The sequence below is a fragment of the Salmo salar genome, chromosome 14 (genome assembly GCF_965601325.2).
Source record: "Salmo salar chromosome 14, fSalSal1, whole genome shotgun sequence".
Taxonomy (NCBI): Eukaryota; Metazoa; Chordata; class Actinopteri; order Salmoniformes; family Salmonidae; genus Salmo; species Salmo salar.
Genome location: NC_138304.1, coordinates 95,540,729 through 95,565,000, shown reverse-complemented (window position 1 = coordinate 95,565,000; position 24,272 = coordinate 95,540,729). Strand labels below are relative to the sequence as shown.

Below are 24,272 nucleotides of genomic sequence, written 5' to 3'. Positions count from 1 at the left end.
ATATAGATCTAGACATTTTTTCTCCCTTTTTGTCATCTAAATTAAGGTGATATAGATAATCCATTTTGAATATCAGCATTAACACTTCACAAAAATTAAACTTGGAAAAAATTGCCCAGGCAAAATATTGTGTTTGAAATTGCGCCAAAGTAACCGTTTTAGATTAGCAGAGAGAGAGAATTCCTCAGGCTCTCCGCTCCCTGTTCTCTTCACACCCAAACACACGGACACTTAGAGGCTCTCCGCTCCCTGCTCTCCTCACACCCAAACACACAGAGGCTCTCCGCTCCCTGTTCTCTTCACACCCAAACACTCAGACACTTAGAGGCTCTCTGCTCCCTGCTCTCCTCACACCCAAACACACAGAGGCTCTCCGCTCCCTGCTCTCCTCACACACAAACACACAGACACTTAGCGGCTCTCCGCTCCCTGCTCTCCTCACACCCAAACACACAGACACTTAGAGGCTCTCTGCTCCCTGCTCTCCTCACACCCAAACACACGGACACTTAGAGGCTCTCCGCTCCCTGTTCTCCTCACACCCAAACACACAGACACTTAGAGGCTCTCCGCTCCCTGTTCTCCTCACACCCAAACACACGGACACTTAGAGGCTCTCTGCTCCCTGCTCTCCTCACACCCAAACACACGGACACTTAGAGGCTCTCCGCTCCCTGCTCTCCTCACACCCAAACACACAGAGGCTCTCCGCACCCTGCTCTCCTCACACACAAACACAGACACTTAGAGGCTCTCCGCTCCCTGCTCTCCTCACACCCAAACACACGGACACTTAGAGGCTCTCCGCTCCCTGCTCTCCTCACACCCAAACACTCAGACACTTAGAGGCTCTCTGCTCCCTGCTCTCCTCACACCCAAACACACAGACGCTCTCCGCTCCCTGCTCTCCTCACACACAAACACACAGACACTTAGCGGCTCTCCGCTCCCTGCTCTCCTCACACCCAAACACACAGACACTTAGAGGCTCTCTGCTCCCTGCTCTCCTCACACCCAAACACACGGACACTTAGAGGCTCTCCGCTCCCTGCTCTCCTCACAACCAAACACATGGACACTTAGAGGCTCTCCGCTCCCTGTTCTCCTCACACCCAAACACACAGACACTTAGAGGCTCTCCGCTCCCTGCTCTCCTCACACCCAAACACACAGAGGCTCTCCGCACCCTGCTCTCCTCACACACAAACACAGACACTTAGAGGCTCTCCGCTCCCTTCTCTCCTCACACCCAAACACACGGACACTTAGAGGCTCTCCGCTCCCTGCTCTCCTCACACCCAAACACACGGACACTTAGAGGCTCTCCGCTCCCTGTTCTCCTCACACCCAAACACACAGAGGCTCTCCGCACCCTGCTCTCCTCACACACAAACACAGACACTTAGAGGCTCTCCGCTCCCTGCTCTCCTCACACCCAAACACACGGACACTTAGAGGCTCTCCGCTCCCTGCTCTCCTCACACCCAAACACACGGACACTTAGAGGCTCTCCGCTCCCTGCTCTCCTTACACACAAACACAGACACTTAGAGGCTCTCCGCTCCCTGCTCTCCTCACACACAAACACACGGACACTTAGAGGCTCTCCGCTCCCTGCTCTCCTCACACCCAAACACTCAGACACTTAGAGGCTCTCCGCTCCCTGCTCTCCTCACACCCAAACACTCAGACACTTAGAGGCTCTCTGCTCCCTGCTCTCCTCACACCCAAACACACAGACACTTAGACGCCCATAAGTCACACACAGAAAGACACATGTGCAAGTATGTTAGCACGAGCACATATTGACACACATTATCCACACACACACACACCAATGTTTCTGACTCGTTAGTGCTACATGATCTCTCCATATGTGATGTTAATGTAAGGAGGTGAATTATTAATATGTGTAGGTTAATGTAATTCACTAGCATGCAGTCAAACTGGATCACAAGTGAACACACACACACACACACACACACACACACACACACACACACACACACACACACACACACACACACACACACACACACACACACACACAGTGTTGTAGTTGAATAATGTACTACTCTGTTCATATCATTCTCCATGCGTTGCCATGCATGTTTCCTGATTTAGCTCACACACACATACACATGCACGCACGTACAGCCAAGAATGTTTACATACACCTTAGCCAAATACATTTAAACTCTGTTTAATTTAATCCTAGTAAAAATTCCCTGTCTTAGTTCAGTTAGGATCACCACTTTATTTTAAGAATGTGAAATGTCAGAATAATAGTCGAGAGAATGGTTTATTTCAGCTTTTATTTCTTTCATCACATTCCCAGTGGGTCAGAAGTTTACATACACTCAATTAGTATTTGGTAGCATTGCCTTTAAATTGTTTAACTTGGGTCAAACGTTTCGGGTAGCCTTCCACAAGCTTCCCACAATAAGTTGTGTGAATTTTGGCCCATTCCTCCTGACAGAGCTGGTGTAACTGAGTCAGGTTTGTAGGCCTCCTTGCTCGCACACGCTTTTTCAGTTCTGCCCACAATTTTTCAATGGAATGAGGTCAGGGCTTTGTGATGGCCACTCCAATACCTTGACTTTGTTGTCCTTAAGCCATTTTGCCACAACTTTGGAAGTATGCTTGGGGTCATTGTCCATTTGGAAGACCCATTTGCGACCAAGCTTTAATTTCCTGACTGATGTCTTGAGATGTTGCTTCAATATATCCATGTACTTTTCCTACCTCATGATGCCATCTATTTTGTGAAGTGCACCAGTCCGTCCTGCAGCAAAGCACCCCCACAACATGATGCTCCCACCCCATGCTTAACGGTTGGGATGGTGTTCTTCGGCTTTCAAGCGTCCCCCTTCTTCCTCCAAACATAACGATGGTCATTATGACCAAACAGTTCTATATTTGTTTCATCAGACCAGAGGACATTTCTCCAAAAAGTACGGTCTTTGTCCCCATGTGCAGTTGCAAACCGTAGTCTTTTTTTTTTATGGCGGTTTTGGAGCAGTGGCTTCTTCCTTGCTGAGCGGCCTTTCAGGTTATGTCGATATAGGACTCGTTTTACTGTGGATATAGATAATTTTGTACCTGTTTCCTCCAGCATCTTCACAAGGTCCTTTGCTGTTGTTCTGGGATTGATTTGCATTTTTCACACCAAAGTACATTCATCTCTAGGAGACAGAACGCGTCTCCTTCCTGAGCGGTATGACGGCTGCGTGATCCCATGGTGTTTGTACTTAAGTACTATTGTTTGTACAGATGAATATGGTACCTTCAGGCATTTGGAAATTGCTCCCAAGGATGAACCAGACTTGTGGCTTTCTACAGTTTATTTTCTGAGGTCTTGGCTGATTTATTTTGATTTTCCCATGATGTCAAGCAAAGAGGCACTGAGTTTGAAGGTAGGCCTTGAAATACATCTACAGGTACACCTCCAATTGACTGAAATGATGTCAATGAGCCTATCAGAAGCTTCTAAAGCCATGACATAATTTTCTGGAATTTTCCAAGCTGTTTAAAGGCACAGTCAACTTAGTGTATGTCAACTTCTGACCCACTGGAATTGTGATACAGTGAATTATAAGTGAAACTATCTGTCTGTAAACAATTGTTGGAAAAATGACTAGTGTCATGCACAAAGTAGATGTCCTAACCGACTTGCCAAAACTATTGTTTGTTAACAAGAAATTTGTGGAGTGATTGAAAAATGAGTTTTAATGAATCCAACCTAAGTGTATGTAAACTTCCAACTTCAAATGTAGCTTATGAAACCCTATCAAAATGAAACCTAGAAGAAAAATATAATCTAGGTTGACAAGACTCTCTTCTACCAATGGATATATCCTTTTTTGAAGGAATAGAGGGATCGACAGTATACAATATTGCCAGTGCTGTCAGTTTACAAGTTCTTGAGGTAGATAAGCGATCGATCGTGAGAGAAAGTGAACCTGTGTCTGTGTTTGTTTGTGTTACTGTAAGAAGGGCCGTCTGCCATCTCGAGATGTCCAAATTGATCGTTATCATGGTGGTGAGCATAGGTCTGTGCATTGTCTGTGTGTGTGTGTGTGTGTGTGTGTGTGTGTGTGTGTGTGTGTGTGTGTGTGTGTGTGTGTGTGTGTGTGTGTGTGTGTGTGTGTGTGTGTGTGTGTGTGTGTGTGTGTGTGTGTGGGGGCGTGTTCTTTTGCCAACATGTTTCTTCATACAGCTACTGGGCTTTCTGCATTGTTTCGTTTTTTTCTCTTATATGACCCTTGGCCTTGCTTTTTCTCGTTGCCATGGTTACGTGTTCTCTGGGTACATTTACATATGCATAAGCTCTGGTTTTATGTGTCAGAGAAATACACCAGGCTATTTGTGTGTGTGTGTGTGTGTGTGTGTGTGTGTGTGTGTGTGTGTGTGTGTGTGTGTGTGTGTGTGTTTGTGTGTGTGTGTGTGTGTGTGTGTGTGTGTGTGTGTGTGTGTGTGTGTGTGTGTGTGTGTGTGTGTGTGTGTGTGTGTGTGTGTGTGTGTGCGTGTGTGTGCGTGTGCGTGCGTGTCTCTGGATAGTATTTCACTTCCTTGGTTTGCGCAGTGATCAATGATGTTCCGGGCTAGTGGGGTAAATTCTCTATTGGACCAATAGATGCTGCTACAGTGTAATAACCCTCACTTTACCCCAGTATTTTTACCCTGATGTTAACTCCTATGGAGGTCCCCATACTCTCGTCCTGGAAACTGTCTGCGTGTGTTTCCCTGCGTGCGCGTTGTGTGTGTGTGTGGTACAGTGGTTTTGAGCACCTACGCACCTACTCTACCATGACATCTAACCTCTATGGATGTTTGGTTGCCTACACAGTCTGACAGAACTTGAATGCTTTCTTTTGTCTGTTCAGTTTATAATATCTGTCTGTGTGCCAATCCCACTCTCTCTCTTCTCTCATTTCTAGATCTCATACCTTTATCTCCTCTATAATATCTTCTTACAGAATCACACGCTGCTTTATTGGCATGGAATACATCCTTTCTAACACTCTCTCTGTCCTACTCGCTCCAAAGCCTGTTCATAGCTTTAGCTCTAGTAATTGATTGGATTTTCCACTGCTCTCTCTTCAAGATGATCCTAGTGCATATGAGCGAGCCCGATTCCTTTAAGATGAATAAACCAAGTATAGAGCCCTCGGATCATCACTTTAGTCTGAGAAGTTTGCTGAAGTTTGTGCAGCTCAATATTTCTTCATCCTATCTCGGGATGGAGTTAGTTGATTATATAAAAAAGCAGTGATCATATAAACTCTGTATCTATGTGACATTTGGCTGTCTTAGAGGATGATTACAACCAACTGTTTGGCTGGTTTCCATGGCTAAACACACTATGCTGATATCAGTGGAATGGCTGGATTGGAGAACGTGGATGCCATTCCATTCACTCCATTCCGGCCATTATTATGAGCCGTCCTCCCCTCAGCAGCCTCCACTGGCTGATATTCATGTTGTCAAAAAAGTATTTCTCTCCCTTCTCTCTATCCTCATCTCCCTCCCTCCCTCCTCATCTCTCTCTCTCTTTCTCTCTCTCTCTCCCTCTATTGTTATCCTGTCTAATCTATCTCTTTTTCTTTTTCTAATTGTTGATTACATCAATAATCATCCTATTCATCTCACATTCCTCATCTCCTTACTCTCATCACCCTGCCCTACCCCTCCTCTCTCTCTCTCACTCTCTTGCTCATTCTCTCTATCTCTCTCTCCCTCTCTCTCTATCTATCTCTTTCTCCCTCTCTCCATCTCTCTCCCCCCTCTGTATCTCCTCTGAGCTTTGCTCTCTACAGCTGAGTTAGTTAATTATTCATCAGCATGTTTTATTCACACTCCAGCGTCCTTCCACCCTCAGCACGTACAGGGCCAGCTCCCTCTCTCTATCATTCTTTCTTTCTCTCCATCTCTTTCAACATCTCTCGCTCCAGCCTTGCTCAGCAAAGAGCCAGCTATCCAGATACATATATCTCCCTCTTGTTCTCTCTCTCTTACTCCTCCTCTTTCTAGTTCTCTCTGTATCTCACTATCTCTCTGTTTCTCTCTCCCTTTCCCTCTACTACTCTCTTTCTTTTTATGTCTTTCAACATCCCTCCCTCCAGTCTTGCACTCATTTTCTTTGTCGATTCCATCTGTCTTTTAACAAAGTTTTCTCCCTACTCACTCCTCCAAAATCTCTGACTCATTCGACTGCAAATATCTTGATCCATCCCCCTTTCTCCATCTCTTTATTTTCATTCCACTCTTTCATTCATATTATCTTTTCCTTCGCTTCTGCATTTGTGTCCTCAAATGTCATATTCCTGCAATACAGTCCATTCATACTCTCTAATCCATGTCTTTGTTCCCCTGCTTCTCCCTCTCCTTCTCCTTCTCCCTCTCTATCTATCCTTCCATTAAAATCATCAAATCAAATCGTATTTTTCACATGCTTTGTAAACAACAGGTGTAGACTAACAGTGAAATGTCCTTCCCAACAATGCTGAGAGAAAAATAATAACAAGAGGAATAAATAAATACAAAATAATGAACAATAACTTGGCTATATAGACGGGGTACAAGTACCGAGTTGATGTGCAGGGGTATGAGGTAATTGAGGTATATATGTATGTAGGTAGTGGTAAAGTGACTATACAACAGGACAGATACTAAACAGTAACAGCAGTATACTGTAGGTAGGGGTAAAGGATAGATAATAGACAGTAACAGCAGTATACTGTAGGTAGGGGTAAAGGATAGATAATAGACAGTAACAGCAGTATACTGTAGGTAGGGGTAAAGGATAGATAATAGACAGTAACAGCAGTATACTGTAGGTAGGGGTAAAGGATAGATAATAGACAGTAACAGCAGTATACTGTAGGTAGGGGTAAAGGATAGATAATAGACAGTAACAGCAGTATACTGTAGGTAGGGGTAAAGGATAGATAATAGACAGTAACAGCAGTATACTGTAGGTAGGGGTAAAGGATAGATAATAGACAGTAACAGCAGTATACTGTAGGTAGGGGTAAAGGATAGATAATAGACAGTAACAGCAGTATACTGTAGGTAGGGGTAAAGGATAGATAATAGACAGTAACAGCAGTATACTGTAGGTAGGGGTAAAGGATAGATAATAGACAGTAACAGCAGTATACTGTAGGTAGGGGTAAAGGATAGATAATAGACAGTAACAGCAGTATACTGTAGGTAGGGGTAAAGGATAGATAATAGACAGTAACAGCAGTATACTGTAGGTAGGGGTAAAGGATAGATAATAGACAGTAACAGCAGTATACTGTAGGTAGGGGTAAAGGATAGATAATAGACAGTAACAGCAGTATACTGTAGGTAGGGGTAAAGGATAGATAATAGACAGTAACAGCAGTATACTGTAGGTAGGGGTAAAGTGACTAGACAACAGGATAGATAATAGACAGTAACAGCAGTATACTGTAGGTAGGGGTAAAGGATAGATAATAGACAGTAACAGCAGTATACTGTAGGTAGGGGTAAAGTGACTATACAACAGGATAGATAATAGACAGTAACAGCAGTATACTGTAGGTAGGGGTAAAGGATAGATAATAGACAGTAACAGCAGTATACTGTAGGTAGGGGTAAAGGATAGATAATAGACAGTAACAGCAGTATACTGTAGGTATGGGTAAAGGATAGATAATAGACAGTAACAGCAGTATACTGTAGGTAGGGGTAAAGGATAGATAATAGACAGTAACAGCAGTATACTGTAGGTAGGGGTAAAGGATAGATAATAGACAGTAACAGCAGTATACTGTAGGTAGGGGTAAAGGATAGATAATAGACAGTAACAGCAGTATACTGTAGGTAGGGGTAAAGGATAGATAATAGACAGTAACAGCAGTATACTGTAGGTAGGGGTAAAGGATAGAAAATAGACAGTAACAGCAGTATACTGTAGGTAGGGGTAAAGGATAGATAATAGACAGTAACAGCAGTATACTGTAGGTAGGGGTAAAGGATAGATAATAGACAGTAACAGCAGTATACTGTAGGTAGGGGTAAAGTGACTAGACAACAGGATAGATAATAGACAGTAACAGCAGTATACTGTAGGTAGGGGTAAAGGATAGATAACAGACAGTAACAGCAGTATACTGTAGGTAGGGGTAAAGGATAGATAATAGACAGTAACAGCAGTATACTGTAGGTATGGGTAAAGGATAGATAATAGACAGTAACAGCAGTATACTGTAGGTAGGGGTAAAGGATAGATAATAGACAGTAACAGCAGTATACTGTAGGTAGGGGTAAAGGATAGATAATAGACAGTAACAGCAGTATACTGTAGGTAGGGGTAAAGGATAGATAATAGACAGTAACAGCAGTATACTGTAGGTATGGGTAAAGGATAGATAATAGACAGTAACAGCAGTATACTGTAGGTAGGGGTAAAGGATAGATAATAGACAGTAACAGCAGTATACTGTAGGTAGGGGTAAAGGATAGATAATAGACAGTAACAGCAGTATACTGTAGGTAGGGGTAAAGGATAGATAATAGACAGTAACAGCAGTATACTGTAGGTAGGGGTAAAGGATAGATAATAGACAGTAACAGCAGTATACTGTAGGTAGGGGTAAAGTGACTATACAACAGGATAGATAATAGACAGTAACAGCAGTATACTGTAGGTAGGGGTAAAGGATAGATAATAGACAGTAACAGCAGTATACTGTAGGTAGGGGTAAAGGATAGATAATAGACAGTAACAGCAGTATAGTGTAGGTAGGGGTAAAGGATAGATAATAGACAGTAACATCAGTATACTGTAGGTAGGGGTAAAGGATAGATAATAGACAGTAACAGCAGTATACTGTAGGTAGGGGTAAAGGATAGATAATAGACAGTAACAGCAGTATACTGTAGGTAGGGGTAAAGGATAGATAATAGACAGTAACAGCAGTATACTGTAGGTAGGGGTAAAGTGAACTAGACAACAGGATAGATAATAGACAGTAACAGCAGTATACTGTAGGTATGGGTAAAGGATAGATAATAGACAGTAACAGCAGTATACTGTAGGTAGGGGTAAAGGATAGATAATAGACAGTAACAACAGTATACTGTAGGTAGGGGTAAAGGATAGATAATAGACAGTAACAGCAGTATACTGTAGGTAGGGGTAAAGGATAGATAATAGACAGTAACAGCAGTATACTGTAGGTAGGGGTAAAGGATAGATAATAGACAGTAACAGCAGTATACTGTAGGTAGGGGTAAAGGATAGATAATAGACAGTAACAGCAGTATACTGTAGGTAGGGGTAAAGGATAGATAATAGACAGTAACAGCAGTATACTGTAGGTAGGGGTAAAGTGACTATACAACAGGATAGATAATAGACAGTAACAGCAGTATACTGTAGGTAGGGGTAAAGGATAGATAATAGACAGTAACAGCAGTATACTGTAGGTAGGGGTAAAGGATAGATAATAGACAGTAACAGCAGTATACTGTAGGTAGGGGTAAAGGATAGATAATAGACAGTAACAGCAGTATACTGTAGGTAGGGGTAAAGGATAGATAATAGACAGTAACAGCAGTATACTGTAGGTAGGGGTAAAGGATAGATAATAGACAGTAACAGCAGTATACTGTAGGTAGGGGTAAAGGATAGATAATAGACAGTAACAGCAGTATACTGTAGGTAGGGGTAAAGGATAGATAATAGACAGTAACAGCAGTATACAGTAGGTAGGGGTAAAGGATAGATAATAGACAGTAACAGCAGTATACTGTAGGTAGGGGTAAAGGATAGATAATAGACAGTAACAGCAGTATACAGTAGGTAGGGGTAAAGTGACTAGACAACAGAATAGATAATAGACAGTAACAGGCGCATATGTTATGAGTCAAAGGAGTTAGTGCAAAAAGGGTCAATACAGATAGTTAAATAGTTAACCAATAGCTACCCAGACTAACTCTTTAACAGCCTTATGGTATGGGGGTAGAAACTGTTCAGGGTCCTGTTGGTTCCAGACTTGGTGCATCAGTACCGCTTGCCGTAAGATAGCAGAGGGAACAGTCTATGACTTGGGTGGCCGGAATCTTTGACAATTTTTAGTGCCTTCCTCTGACACCGCCTGGTATAGAGGTCCTGGATGGCAGGGAGCTCAGCCCCAGTACTTGGCCAAATGCATTGCCCTCTGTAGCACCTTGAGGTTGGATGCCAAGTGGTTGCCATACCAAACAGTGATGCAGCCAGTCAAGGTGCTTTTAAAGGTGCAGCTGTATAACTTTTTGAGGATCTGAGGGTCCATGCCAAATCTTTTCAGCCTTCTGAGGGGGAAAAGGTGTTTGGTCGTGCGTTCTTCACGACTGTGTTGGTATGTGTGGACCAGAATAATTCCTTAGTGATGTGGACACAGAGGAACTTGAAGCTCTCGACCCGCTCCACTGCAGCCCCATCGATGTGGATGGGGGCGTGCTCGGCCCTCCGTTTCCTATAGTCCACGATCAGCTCTTTTGTCTTGCTGACATGGAGGGAGAGGTTGTACACCTGGCATCACACTTCCAGGCCACTGACATCCTCCCTGTAGGCTGTCATTGGTGATCAGGCCATCCATCACCGTGTCATCAGCAAACTTAATGATGGTGATGGAGTCGTGCTCGTCCACCCAGTCGTGGGTGAAAACTCATGGCGGCTGGTAATCTGTGAGAGTTTGCCCTGCCACATCCGACGAGCATCAGAGCCAGCTTAGTAGGATTTGATTTTACTCCTGTATTGACGTTTTGAATGTTTGATGGCTCGTCAGAGGTTGTAGTGAGATTTCTTGTAAGCTTCCGGATTAGTGTCCCGCTCCTTGAAAGTGGCAGCTCTAGCCATTAGCTCAGTGCGGATGTTGCCTGTAATCCATGGCTTCTGGATGGGATGTGTACGTACGGTCAGGGGGACGTGTATTTGTGTATTTGTGTGTATAAGGTAGTTGTTGTGAATTTGTTAGATTACTTGTTAGATATTACTGCATAGTCGGAACTAGAAGCACAAGCATTTCGCTACACTCGCATTAACATCTGCTAACCATGTGTATGTGACCAATAAAATTTGATTTGATTTTAAGTTTTCGATGTACTTATTAATGAAGATGTGACTGATGTGGTAAACTCCTCAATCTTATTGGATGTATCCCGGTCTGTGTTAGCAAAATAGTTCCTGTAGCATAGCATCCACTTCATCGGACCACTTCCGCATTGACCACGTCACTTGTACTTCCTGTTTGAGTTTTTACTTGTAAGCAAGAATCAGGAGGATAGAGTTATGGTCAGATTTGCCAAATGGAGGCCGAGGGAGAGCTTTCTATGCGTCTCTGTGTGTGGAGTTAAGGTGATCTAGATGTTTTTTTTGCCTCTATTTGCACAGGTGACGTGCTGGTAAAAAGTAGATTAGACGCTGCTTTAAAATCCCCGGCCACTAGGAGCGCCGCCTCTGGATGTGCATTTTCTTGTTGGCTTATGGCCCTATACAGCTCATTGAGTGCTGTCTTAGTGCCAGCATGGGTTTGCGGTGGTGAATAGGGATTCCGCACCAGCTGTTGTTAACAAAGAGACACTCATCTCCCCCTGAACTTTACCTGAAGCTGCCGTTCGGTTTTAAAACCTCTTAAGATGCTTTTTTTGCCTAAAATGACATACTCAAATCTAACTGCCTGTAGTTCAGGACCTGAAGTAAGGATATGCATATTCTTGATACCATTTGAAAAGGAAACACTTTGAAGTTTGTGGAAATGTGAAATGAATGTAGGAGAATATAACACATTAGATCTGGTAAAAGATAATACAAATTTAAAAAAAAACATTTTTGAAGTGCAAGAGAAAGGCCACAATGTATTATTCCAGTTTAGGCGCAATTTAGATTTTGGCCACCAAATGGCAGCAGTGTATGTGCAAAGTTTTAGACTGATCCAATGAATTCTGCCCACATGTGCCTAATTGGTTTATTGATACATTTGCAAGTTCATAACTGTGCACTTTCCTCAAACAATAGCATGGTATTCTTTCACTGTAATAGCTTAGTTAGATTAACAAGGATTTAAGCTTTCTGCCCATATCAGATATTTCTATGTCCTGGGAAATGTTCTTGTTACTTACAACCTCATGCTAGTCACATTAGCACACGTCAGCTCAACAGTCCCGTGGAAGGGGGGGGGGAGTCACGGATCCTGTAGAGGTTAACGATGTATAGAAAAAACAGCTAGATTTATATTATCCATGTCCTTGTGCAGCCACGACTCCAAGTAACATAGAATATTATATTTCTTCAGGTCCCGTTGATAGGAGAGTCTCGAACGGAGCTCGTCCAGTTTGTTCGCCAATAGAACAAAGGGTAGAGGCAGTTTATTTACTCACCAACATAGTCTTGTCATGGAGCCTGCCTCTCTCCGGGGATTAGGGCCTGGTCCGGGAGGAGCAGTACATCCACAACTGACGACTCGTTAAAGTAGAAATCTTCATCCAAATTAAGGTTAGTGATCGCTGTTCTGATGTAGTGATCGCTTTTCTGATGTAGTGATCGCTGTTCTGATGTAGTGATCGCTTTTCTGATGTAGTGATCGCTGTTCTGATGTAGTGATCGCTGTTCTGATGTAGTGATCGCTGTTCTGATGTAGTGATCGCTGTTCTGATGTAGTGATCGCTGTTCTGATGTAGTGATCGCTGTTCTGATGTAGTGATCGCTGTTCTGATGTAGTGATCGCTGTTCTGATGTAGTGATCGCTGTTCTGATGTCCAGAAGCCGTTTTCGGTCATTCCTCGCGCTTATTCTCTCCCTGTAATTATTTCTCCCTCCGTTCTTAACAACTGGACTGCTTACAGTGATCTGTATGTGTGTGCTTCTGTGCACACACACACACTATGTCTGTTGGTCTATTGCCTGTGGGCATGTGGTGTCATATGTGTGCCAACACATGCATGTCTGTTTATTTCTCTTACTGGTTGGCTGTGTATTGCGGTAGGTATGCTGCTGTGCTGTGTTCCTCCACAATGTGCTGTTCTGGTTCCTCAGCACTTCACCCCCAGCATGCAATATCTCACCACTGTCACACCACTGACTTCCACTTCCATGAATAGTTGAATAGAGGACTCAATTGCCACAAAGCCCATTTTAGACGATTTCAAAGAGGAGCCCTCTTTCCAACTCTATGGTCCCACTTCACAAAGGACTTTGCTCCTAGACACTGATCTCAGGTCAGTTGTATTATGCATCCTATTGGCAAAGGATTTGGAATGGTAACCTGATCCTAGATCTGTGTCCATTAAGCAGCTTCTACAAGAGAACAAGAGAGCTTCCTCTCAAAAACCAGGGCACCGTTTTCACAACACTGATCTAGGATCAGTTTAACCTCTTATTCATTGTGCTGTAGAAGATAACACCGATCCTAGATCAGTATTCCTATTTTGAAAGGCTTTATGAATACTAGCCCAGGCTCTTATTTCATATCTTTTAAGATGTTTATTTAGAGATATATAGTAGAAGGCATCACACCATTTTAATGAACAAGTTGATACATTTTTATCATACTGCTGATCAGAGTCTGATAGTGCTGTGCCCTCAGTATTACATTTTAATGACCAAGAAGTATGGGGTAATCAATATGAAATGTATTTTATGATCATGTCATACTTACTGTGCATAAATCCATGAAATCAGATGTCTTTTTTATGTTCATTTCCTAACCTGACTTTCTCATATGCCATTAATTCTCTAACAACAGGGTTTCCTTCAAGAGGGTGCAAAATACTGAACGTTGCCGATAGAAGTACTGTACCATGGATAGAGCTGACACGATTCCTCACACTCTGTATGATTGGCTTGTCTGTTCTACATATTATATTTCTATCTGAATGCACTTCAATGTTGTGCCCTACTGAACGCATCCCAGTCCATCCAAACAGCTGGAGGTGGAGGCGGAGCTTCTGGTTTTGGAGTAGCTTGGGGTGTGTTCTTTCCTGGTTTGTACTATATGGAGAGGTGGCGAGGGCGAGGTGTGCTATCTGTTGGTTATTTTGAGAGGTGTGCTAGTGTTTATTTACTCACTTTCTTTCTCATCCTCTAACCCCCTTTGCTGACAGGAGTTATGATCCCGCCTCCAGGCTCACACTCTCCAACCCTATTGGTTGTGTCAGGAAGTCACTCCCCTTTGTTCATTGTCTAGTCTCGTTGTGTATGACAGCTTGACCCGCCTCCTATCTCTCATTCGCTCATCCCAATTGGCTGTGTGTGCCTGTCTGACTCTGGGTGTTACAGTGCATGGGCTGTGGGAGGAGTGGTCGTCATGGAGCCTGTGTTCTGTCACGTGTGGGCGGGGCTCCAGGACCCGAACCAGAAACTGTGAGAGCGGAGGAGGGGCCAAGCTCTGTGGAGGGCCTGAGAAACAGACAAAACTCTGCAACATAGCAGTTTGTCCCGGTTAGTACCATCTCATGTACATATACACCTCTATCTGTCTGTCTGTCTATCTCTCTGTCTATCCATCAGTCTGTCCCTCTGTTTCTCCTTTTGTGGAAGCCTGAGATCTAGACCAAACTCTGCAACATAATATTTATTATCTTATACAGTACCATCTCATGTACAGAGCATTCGGAAAGTATTCAAACCTCTTGACTTTTTCCACATTTTGTTACGTTACAGCCTTATTCTAAAATTGATTAAATGAAAATGTTTCCTCATCAATCTACACACAATACCCCATAATGACAAAGTAAAAACAGGTTTTTAGAATTTTGAACAGAAATACCCGATTTACATAAGTTTTCAAGCCCTTTGCTATGAGACTCCAAATTGAGCTCAGGTGTATTCTGTTTCCATTTATCATCCTTGAGATGTTTTTACAACTTGATTGGAGTCCACCTGTGGTAAATTGAATTGATTGGATTTGGAAAGTCACACACCTGTCTATATAAGGTCCCACAGTTGACAGTGCATATCTGAGCAAAAACCAAGCCATAAAGTCGAATGAATTTTCCGTAAAGTTCCGAGACAGGATTGTGTCGAGGCACAGATCTGGGGAAGTGTACCAAAACATTTATGCAGCATTATAGTTCCCCAGGAATACAGTGGCCTCCATCATTCTTAAATGTAAGACGTTTGGAACCACCAAGACTCTTCCTAGAGCTGGACGTCCGGCCAATTTGAGCAATCGGAGGAGAAGGGCCTTGGTCAGGGAGGTGACCAAGATCCGGATGGTCACTCTAACATAGCCTCAGAGTTCCTCTGTGGAGATGGGAGAACCTTCCAGAAGGACAACCATCTATTCAGCACTCCACCAATCAGAGTTTTACGGTAGAGTGGCCAGACGGAAGCCACTCCTCAGTAAAAGGCACATGACAGCCCGTTTGGAGTTTGCCAAAAGGCACCAACAGAGTCTCAGACCATGAAAAACAAGATTCTCTGGTCTGATGAAACCAAGATTGTTCACTTTGGCCTGAATGCCAAGTGTCACGTCTGGAGGAAAGCTGGCACCATCCCTACGGGGAAGCATGGTGGTGGCAGCATAATGCTGTGGGGATGTTTTTCAGTGGCAGAGACTGGGAGACTAGTCAGGATCGAGGGAAAGATGAACAGAGCAAAGTACAGAGAGATCCTTGATTAAAAACCTGCTCCAGAATGCTCAGGTCCTCAGCCTGGGGCGAAGGTTCATCTTCCTATACGACAATGACCGTAAGCACACAGCCAATACAACGCAGTGTCCTTGAGTGGCCCAGCCAGAGCCCGAACCCAATCGAACGGAGAGACCAGAAAATAGCTGTGCAGCTACGCTCCCCATCCAACCTGACAGAGCTTGAGAGGATCTGCAGAGAAGAATGGGAGAAACTCCCCAAATACAAGTGTTCCAAGTTTGTAACATCATACCCAAGAAGACTTGAGGCTGTAATTGCTGCCAAAGGTGCTTCAACAAAGTACTGAGTAAAGGGTCTGAATACTTATGTATAGGTAATATTTCAGTTATCATATATTTTTTATATTTGATAAAATAATGAAACATGTATTTTGCTTTGTCATTATGGGGTATTGTGTGTAGATTGATGTGGCGAAAAACTAATCCATTTTAGATTAACGCTGTAACGTAACAAAATGTGGAATTAGAAAAGGGGTCTGAAAACTTGTTGAATGCACTGTACACGCTATATACACCTCTGTCCTTCTCTCTCTTCCTCTCTCTTCCTCTCTCTCTCTTCTCTCTCTCTCTGTCGCTCTCACTCGCTCTCTCTTTCTCTCTCTCTTGCTCTCTCTCTCTTGCTCTCTCTCTCTCAATATAATTATCTCTCTCTCTCTGTCATCCCATATATCCATATCACTACTGTCATAGCACTCAAGTCTACATCTGTCCTCCCCTGTCCAGTCTTGTTCACTATGATCAGTCTAAAATCTCCATTGTTCTTCCGCTAGTCTGCATCCATCTCTCCTCTTAGGTCCCATAATAGAAACCTCAGTTTCAAACCTCTGCTTAGGTTTGGAATTTCTTTCATTTTTGTTCTTCTTTTTTTTCTTTAGTTCCCTCTCTTTTGGGTTACCACAGTGTTTGAGTCTCTTTGAGATTACCAATTACCCTGTCAAGAGGACGGATACATCGTTGTCTCTTTGAGATTACCTATTACCTTGTCAAGAGGAGTGATGAATCATTCTCTTTGAGATTACCTGTTACATTGTCAAGAGGAGTGATACATCATTGTTTCTTTGAAATTACCTGTTATCTTGTCAAGAGGAGTGATACATAATTGTCTCTTTGAGATGACCTATTACCTTATCAAGAGGATAATAAATCATTGTCTCTTTGAGATGACCTATTACCTTATCAAGAGGATAATAAATCATTGTCTCTTTGAGATGACCTATTACCTTATCAAGAGGATAATAAATCATTGTCTCTTTGAGATGACCTGTTACCTTGTTTGGCTACAGTCTTCTGCCTGACTACAGTCTACTGTGTTATTGTCTGGCTCCAGTCTATTGTCTGACTACAGTCTACTGTGTTATTGTCTGGCTCCAGTCTACTGTCTGGCTACAGTCTCTGTTATTGTCTGGCTCCAGTCTAATGTCTGGCTACAGTCTCTCTGTTATTGTCTGGCTCCAGTCTACTGTCTGGCTCCAGTTTACTGTTTGGCTACATTCACAGTGTTATTGTCAAGCTACAGTCTACTGTCTGGCTGAGATTACTGTCTGGCTGTCTACTGTGTTATTGTCTGGCTCTAGTCTAATGTCTGGTTACAGTCTCTGTGTTATTGTCAAGCTACAGTCTAATGTCTGGCTACAGTATCTGTGTTATTGTCTGGTTACAGTCTACTGTCTGGCAACAGTCTCTGTTAATATCTGGCTACAGTCTACTGTCTGGCTACAGTCTGCTGTCTGGCTACAGTCTGCTGTCTGGCTACAGTCTCTGTGTTATTGTCTGGCTACAGTCTCTGTGTTATCGTCTGGTTACAGTCTCTGTGTTATTGTCTGGCTACAGTCTACTGTCTGGCTACAGTCTCTGTGTTATCGTAAGCTACAGTCTACTGTATGGCTACAGTCTCTGTGTTATCGTAAGCTACAGTCTACTGTCTGGTTACAGTATCTGTTATTTTTAGGCTGGCTACAGTTTGTCTGTGTGTTATTGTCAGGCAACAGTCTGTGTCTTATTGTCAGGCGACGTCCGGCCTGTGTGTAATTGCCATGTACAGTCTGTGTTATTGTCAGGCTACAGTCTGTCTGTGTTATTGTCAGGGTGCAGTCTGTCTGTGTTATTGTCAGGGTACAGTCTGTCTGTGTTATTGTCAGGGTACAGTCTGTCTGTGTTATTGTCAGGGTGCAGTCTGTCTGTGTTATTGTTAGGGTGCTGTCTGTCTGTGTTATTGTCAGGGTACAGTCTGTCTGTGTTAATAATAAATCAGTGGATAAGCCCATTCAGTGTCTTATCATCCCAGCTACAGACACAAATCATCTCCCTAATGAAGGGAATGTTTAAACACAGTTAAACAGGCAGACTGACTGACAGACAGACAGACAGACAGACAGACAGACAGACAGACAGACAGACAGACAGACAGACAGACAGACAGACAGACAGACAGACAGACAGACAGACAGACAGACAGACAGACAGACAGACAGACAGACAGACAGACAGACAGGCAGGCAGGCAGACAGGCAGACGGGCAGGCAGACGGGCAGGCAGACGGGCAGGCAGACAGGCAGGCAGACGGGCAGGCAGACAGGGAAGAGGGGGACAGGAGGAAGACAAGTCTGAATCTACTGTAGTATGCCTGCTGGGCTGTTTAAACATGCTGTTGGAAAGAGGGAGAGATACATAAGGAGAGAGAGGGAGAGAGAGAAAGAGATAGCGAGAGCCAGACTGTGAGAGAGAGGGGGGAAGAAAAATGAGAGAGAGGAAGAGAAACGAGAGAGAGAGAGAGAGAGAGAGAGAGAGACAGAGTGTGGGTGTGTGCTGAAGTTTATATCTTTACATGTGTGCGCTGATATTTGTATGTGTGTGTTTGTGTGCGTGTCGGTCTAAAACCAGGAAAAGGAATTAGTGTCATTGTCCTTAGTGTAACAGTCTAGCCTATGTTGCTGCCTTACATGCATCTATTTTTCTGTCTGTCTATCTCTCTCTCTCACACACTGGCGTACAATGAGTTCAGCTGTGTATCATGCCTCAGTTGTCTTTTCTAGGCGTCTAGCCTCAATCCCAGCTGCTCGCTCTCTGTCTCTTTCTCTTTCTCTCTCTCTCTCACTCTCTCGCTCTCGCTATCTTTCTCTCGCTCTCTCTCTCTTTCTCTCTCTCTCTCTCTCTCTCTCTCTCTCTCTCTCTCTCTCTCTCTCTCTCTCTCTCTCTCTCAGTTCAAGGGCTTTATTGGCATGGGAAACCCCCCTCTTTCTCTTCTGTTGGTTGGTGAGTTTGAGTAATGATGATGGTTCCACCTGGCCCATGTTGATGGCTGCTCATTCAAAAAACACTTGTCTCTCACAACTGAATTGACCCTACGCGCACACACACACACACACACACACACACACACACACACACACACACACACACACACACACACACACACACACACACACACACACACACACACACACACACACACCGCAGTAGGCGTTCATCATATTTACTTCATGTGACAGAGCTTTTTAGCTAAAGTCACTGATGTCTGCACAAGATGAGTTTAGCCTTAACACACACACCTGAACACTTAGCCAGTCCACGAAACATTGCCTTCTCTGAACGTACCCTTCTTAACCAACCGTTCAGACTGTGGAATAGTGCTTTGTTTAAATTACTGTGCAGTGACATGCTCTTGAACGTGCAGTTGATGAAGTGTCATATGCATTACATGTTCTTGTACAACAATTGTTGCTGGAGCTACAGTCGGGGGTTCTCTTCTCTCTGGTCTTACAAAGTCCCTACCTTATATTCATGAAGCTCCAAATAAACTCAGCAAAAAAAGAAATGTCCTCTCTCTGTCAACTGCATTTATTTTGAGTAAACTTAATATGTGTAAATATTTGTATGACCATAACAAGATTCAACAACTGAGACATAAACTGAACAAGTTCCACAGACATGTGACTAACAGAAATGGAATAATGTGTCCCTGAACAAAGGGGGGGGGGTCAAAAGTAGCAGTCAGTATCTGGTGTGGCCATCAGCTGCATTAAGTACTGCAGTGCATCTCCTCCTCATGGACTGCACCAGATTTGCCAGTTCTTGCTGTGAGATGTTACCCCACTCTTCCACCAATGCACCTTCAAGTTCCGGACATTTCTAGGGGGAATGGCCCTAGCACTCACCCTCCGATCCAACAGTTCTCAGACGTGCTCAATGGGATTGAGATCCGGGCTCTTCTCTGGCCATGGGAGAACACTGACATTCCTATCTTGCAGGAAATCACGCACAGAACGAGCAGTATGGCTGGTAGCATTGTCATGCTGGAGGGTCATGTCAGGATGAGCCTGCAGGAAGGGTACCACATGAGGGAGGAGGATGTCTTCCCTGTAACACACAGCGTTAAGATTGCCTGCAATGACAACAAGCTCAGTCCAATGATGCTGTGCCACGCTGCCCCAGACCATCGATCCAGAGTACAGGCCTTGGTGTAAAGCTCATTCCTTCAACGATAAACGCGAATCTGACCATCACCCCTGGTGAGACAAAACCGTGACTCATCAGTGAAGAGCACTTTTTGCCAGTCCTGTCTGGTCCAGCGACGGTGGGTTTGTGCCCATAGGCGACGTTGTTGCCAGTGATGTCTGGTGAGGACCTTTCTTACAACAGGCCTACAAGCCCTCAGTCCAGCCTTTCTCAGCCTATTGCGGACAGTCTGAGCACTGATGGAGGGATTGTGCGTTCCTGGTGTAACTCGGGCAGTTGTTGTTGCCATCCTGTACCTGTCCCGCAGGTGTGATGTTCGGATGTACCGATCCTGTGCAGGTGTTGTTACACGTTGTCTGCCACTGCGAGGATGATCAGCTGTCCGTCCTGTCTCCCTGTAGTGCTGTCTTAGGCGTCTCACAGTACGGAAATGGCAATTTCTTGATCAGGTCACATTTGCAGTCCTCATGCCTCCTTGCAGCATGCCTAAGGCACGTTTACACAGATGAGCAGGGACCCTGGGTGTCTTTCTTTTGGTGGTATTAAGAGTTAGTAGAAAGGCCTCTTTAGTGTCCTAAGTTTTCATAACTGTGACCTTAATTGTCTACCGTCTGTAAGCTGTTCGTGTCTTAACGACCGTTCCACAGGTGCGTATTCCTTAATTGTTTATGGTTCATTGAACAAGCATGGGAAACAGTGGTTAAACCCTTTACAATGAAGATCTGTGAAGTTATTTGGATTTTTACGAATTATCTTTGAAAGACAGGGTCCTGAAAAAGGGATGTTTATTTTTTTGTTGAGTTTAGGCTTTTTCAACCAAATCAAGTCCATTTTTATTTTTTTTGTCACATGTGCCGAATACCAAAAGTGCAGTAGACCTTGCGGTGAAATGCTTACTTACAAGCCCCTAATCAACAATGAGGTTTTAAGAAAAATAAGAGTTAAGAAAATAAGTAGTAAAAAATAAAAGAGCAACAATAAAATAACAATAACGAGGCTATATGCAGGTGGTACCGAGTCAATGTGCGGGGTACAGGTTAGTCGAGGTAATATGTACATGTACTGTAGGTAGGGGTAATGTTACTAACCCCTATTTTTCAATGTTCTACCTCATTTAAACCCTGTTTACCAATGTTTTACCTCATTTAAACCCTGTTTACTAATGTTCTACTTCATTCAACTCCTATTTACCAATGGTTTACATCATTCAACCCCTATTTACCAATGTTCTACTTCATTCAACCCCTATTTACCAATGTTCTACTTCATTCAACCCCTATTTACCAATGTTCTACTTCATTCAACCCCTATTTACCAATGTTCTACTTCATTCAACCCCTATTTACCAATGTTCTACTTCATTCAACCCCTATTTACCAATGTTCTACTTCATTCAACCCCTATTTACCAATGTTCTACCTCATTCAACCCCTATTTAACAGGAGTTTTGACAGCCATCGCAGACGCACACACACACAGCTATCTTGGGATATGTAATTTACCCGGAAGGCCACATTGTCTTTTCATATATTTTAAAAGTGTCTTGTCTTTACAGTGCTAATAACTGGATACTCAGGACTGGGGTGTTTTCCCTGGTGCTGTGAAGTGTTATATTAACAACAGCATCACCAACACCAATGTTCTTCCTCATTCAACCCCTATTTTTCAATGTTCTACCTCATTTAAACCCTGTTTACTAATGTTCTACCTCATTCAACCCCCATTTGTCAATGTTCTACCTCATTTAAACCATATTTACCAATGTTTTACCTCATTTAAACCCTGTTTACTAATGTTCTACCTCATTCAACCCCTATTTTTCAATGTTCTACCTCATTTAAACCATATTTACCAATGTTTTACCTCATTTAAACCCTGTTTACTAATGTTCTACCTCATTCAACCCCTATTTAACAATGTTTTACCTCATTCAACCCCTATTTACAAATTGTTGACCTCATTCGACCCTTATTTACCAATGTTTTAACTCGTTCAGCTCCTATTTACCAATGTTCGCAACAACACAATGATATCAATCAGATGTCCTGGCACTGGCTTCCCCGAGTGTCATCTGTCATGTAGGGAACTGCTAAACTGACAGGCTTTGCATCAAAATATGCAATATCAATAAACATGGGAAAGAGAGAGCGAGAGAATCGTCCCAGGAACTGTAATAGATTAATAATGAATGAATAATACATTAAATCATAAAACACTTGTCTAAATGCATCAACATCTATCTGAATGACAAGGACGGGATGTAAACAAAGAGGAGTTTTGACAGCCATCACAGACACGCACACACACACACACAGCTATCTTGGGATATGTAATTTACCCAGAAGGCCACATTGTCTTTTCATATATTTTAAAAGTGTCTTGTCTTTACAGTGCTAATAACTGGATACTCAGGACTGTGGTGTTTTCCCTGGTGCTGTGAAGTGTTATATTAATAACAGCATCTCTCTATGTTAAGGTGTCTGAGTTCACTGAAGTCTTAACGTTAAGTAAAGAAACATATGGAAATCACTGGAGGGGAAAAAACTGCAGGACTTTGATGGTTATGTCAAATATGTCTAGCCTGTATATATTTCTACCTTTGTGTGTGTATATGTGTATATATGTTGTTTTTGTGTATTTTATACATTCATTTATAAAGTAAACATTGCCAGCTACCCGCGATGGAATTTGTCCCTCGATTAGTCCTCAAAGGGGACAGTGGGGGCTTTCATTAGCAGTGTGTTGATGTTATCAGGCTTTGGTGCCATTGCTCAGTATCCCATATTCATCTGCTGCCTTCTAACCGGCTCTACTTTGATTTGATTAAAAGGCTGTCCTCCTTTTTGATTTAGCCTCCACCAAAACTCCAGATGGAATAGGTTGAAAAACTCTTCAAATCTAACTGCATTGTGGGGGGAAATCAAACTCCACAGAAAAAACTAACTCAAGACCTTGATAGAAGTACATAGCCATGCTGAATTACTTTTGAAAAGTGGGCACTTTTGCACTTTCATGTCTGGCATTTGATTCCATAATGAAGATGGTAGGAAATCAGTAGTTGTTTGGATTTGTTGTTAGTCTGTTGCAGCACAAGCTAGGTCTGACATATACAACAGTCGTACTGCTGTCTCCAACCCGATTGTCTTTTCTCTATCTATCTATCTATCTATCTATCTATCTATCTATCTATCTATCTATCTATCTATCTATCTATCTATCTATCTATCTATCTATCTATCTATCTATCTATCTATCTATCTATCTATCTATCTATCTATCTATCTATCTATCTATCTATCTATCTATCTATCTATCTATCTATCTATCTATCTATCTATCTATCTATCTATCTATCTATCTATCTATCTATCTATCTATCTATCTATCTATCTATCTATCTATCTATCTATCTATCTATCTATCTATCTATCTATCTATCTATCTATCTATCTATCTATCTATCTATCTATCTATCTATCTATCTATCTATCTATCTATCTATCTATCTATCTATCAATCTCTCTTTCTGTCTTTCTGTCTTTCTGTCTCTCTTGTTTTCTGTCTCTGTATTTCAACCCCCCTCCTTTCAATGCTTCTTTAATTTAACATCTCTCTCCCTTCCTCTCTCTCTCTCTCTCTCTCCTTCCCTCTTCCCTCTTCCCTCTCACTCTCCCCCTCTCTCACTCTCTTTCTATCTTTCTCTCTCTTTCTCTCGCTCTCTCGCTCTCTATCTCTCTCCCCCTCTCTCGCTGTCTCTGTCTCTCTCCTCTAGTGGAGGGCCAGTGGTTGGACTGGGCTCCGTGGTCTAGGTGCAGTGAAACCTGTTCCACAGGGAGCCAGCAGAGACAGAGGAGGTGTAGTGCATCGGTGCACGGCTGGGCAGAGTGTAAAGGACCACACCAGGAGACCAGGGAGTGTACCAACCCATCTTGTGGTGGTAAGACAAAAATATATACACACATAGAGCACAGACAGACAGACACACAATATATATATGTGTGTGTGTGTGTGTGTGTGTGTGTGTGTGTGTGTGTGTGTGTGTGTGTGTGTGTGTGTGTGTGTGTGTGTGTGTGTGTGTGTGTGTGTGTGTGTGTGTGTGTGTGTGTGTGTGTGTGTGTGTGTGTGATCTGCATGTTATGACATCATGTGCAT

At 43.0% G+C, this 24,272-nt stretch overlaps 1 protein-coding gene across 1 annotated transcript in view; it reads left to right on the top strand.

The window, feature by feature from the left end:
- Nucleotides 1-24,272, top strand: part of LOC106592038 (adhesion G protein-coupled receptor B2) — a 468,281-nt gene that overhangs the window by 228,177 nt on the left and 215,832 nt on the right. Inside the window, 2 exon segments of the mRNA XM_045694922.2 lie at nt 14,294-14,455; nt 23,893-24,057. Of these exon segments, the coding sequence (XP_045550878.2) occupies nt 14,294-14,455; nt 23,893-24,057 (327 nt within the window).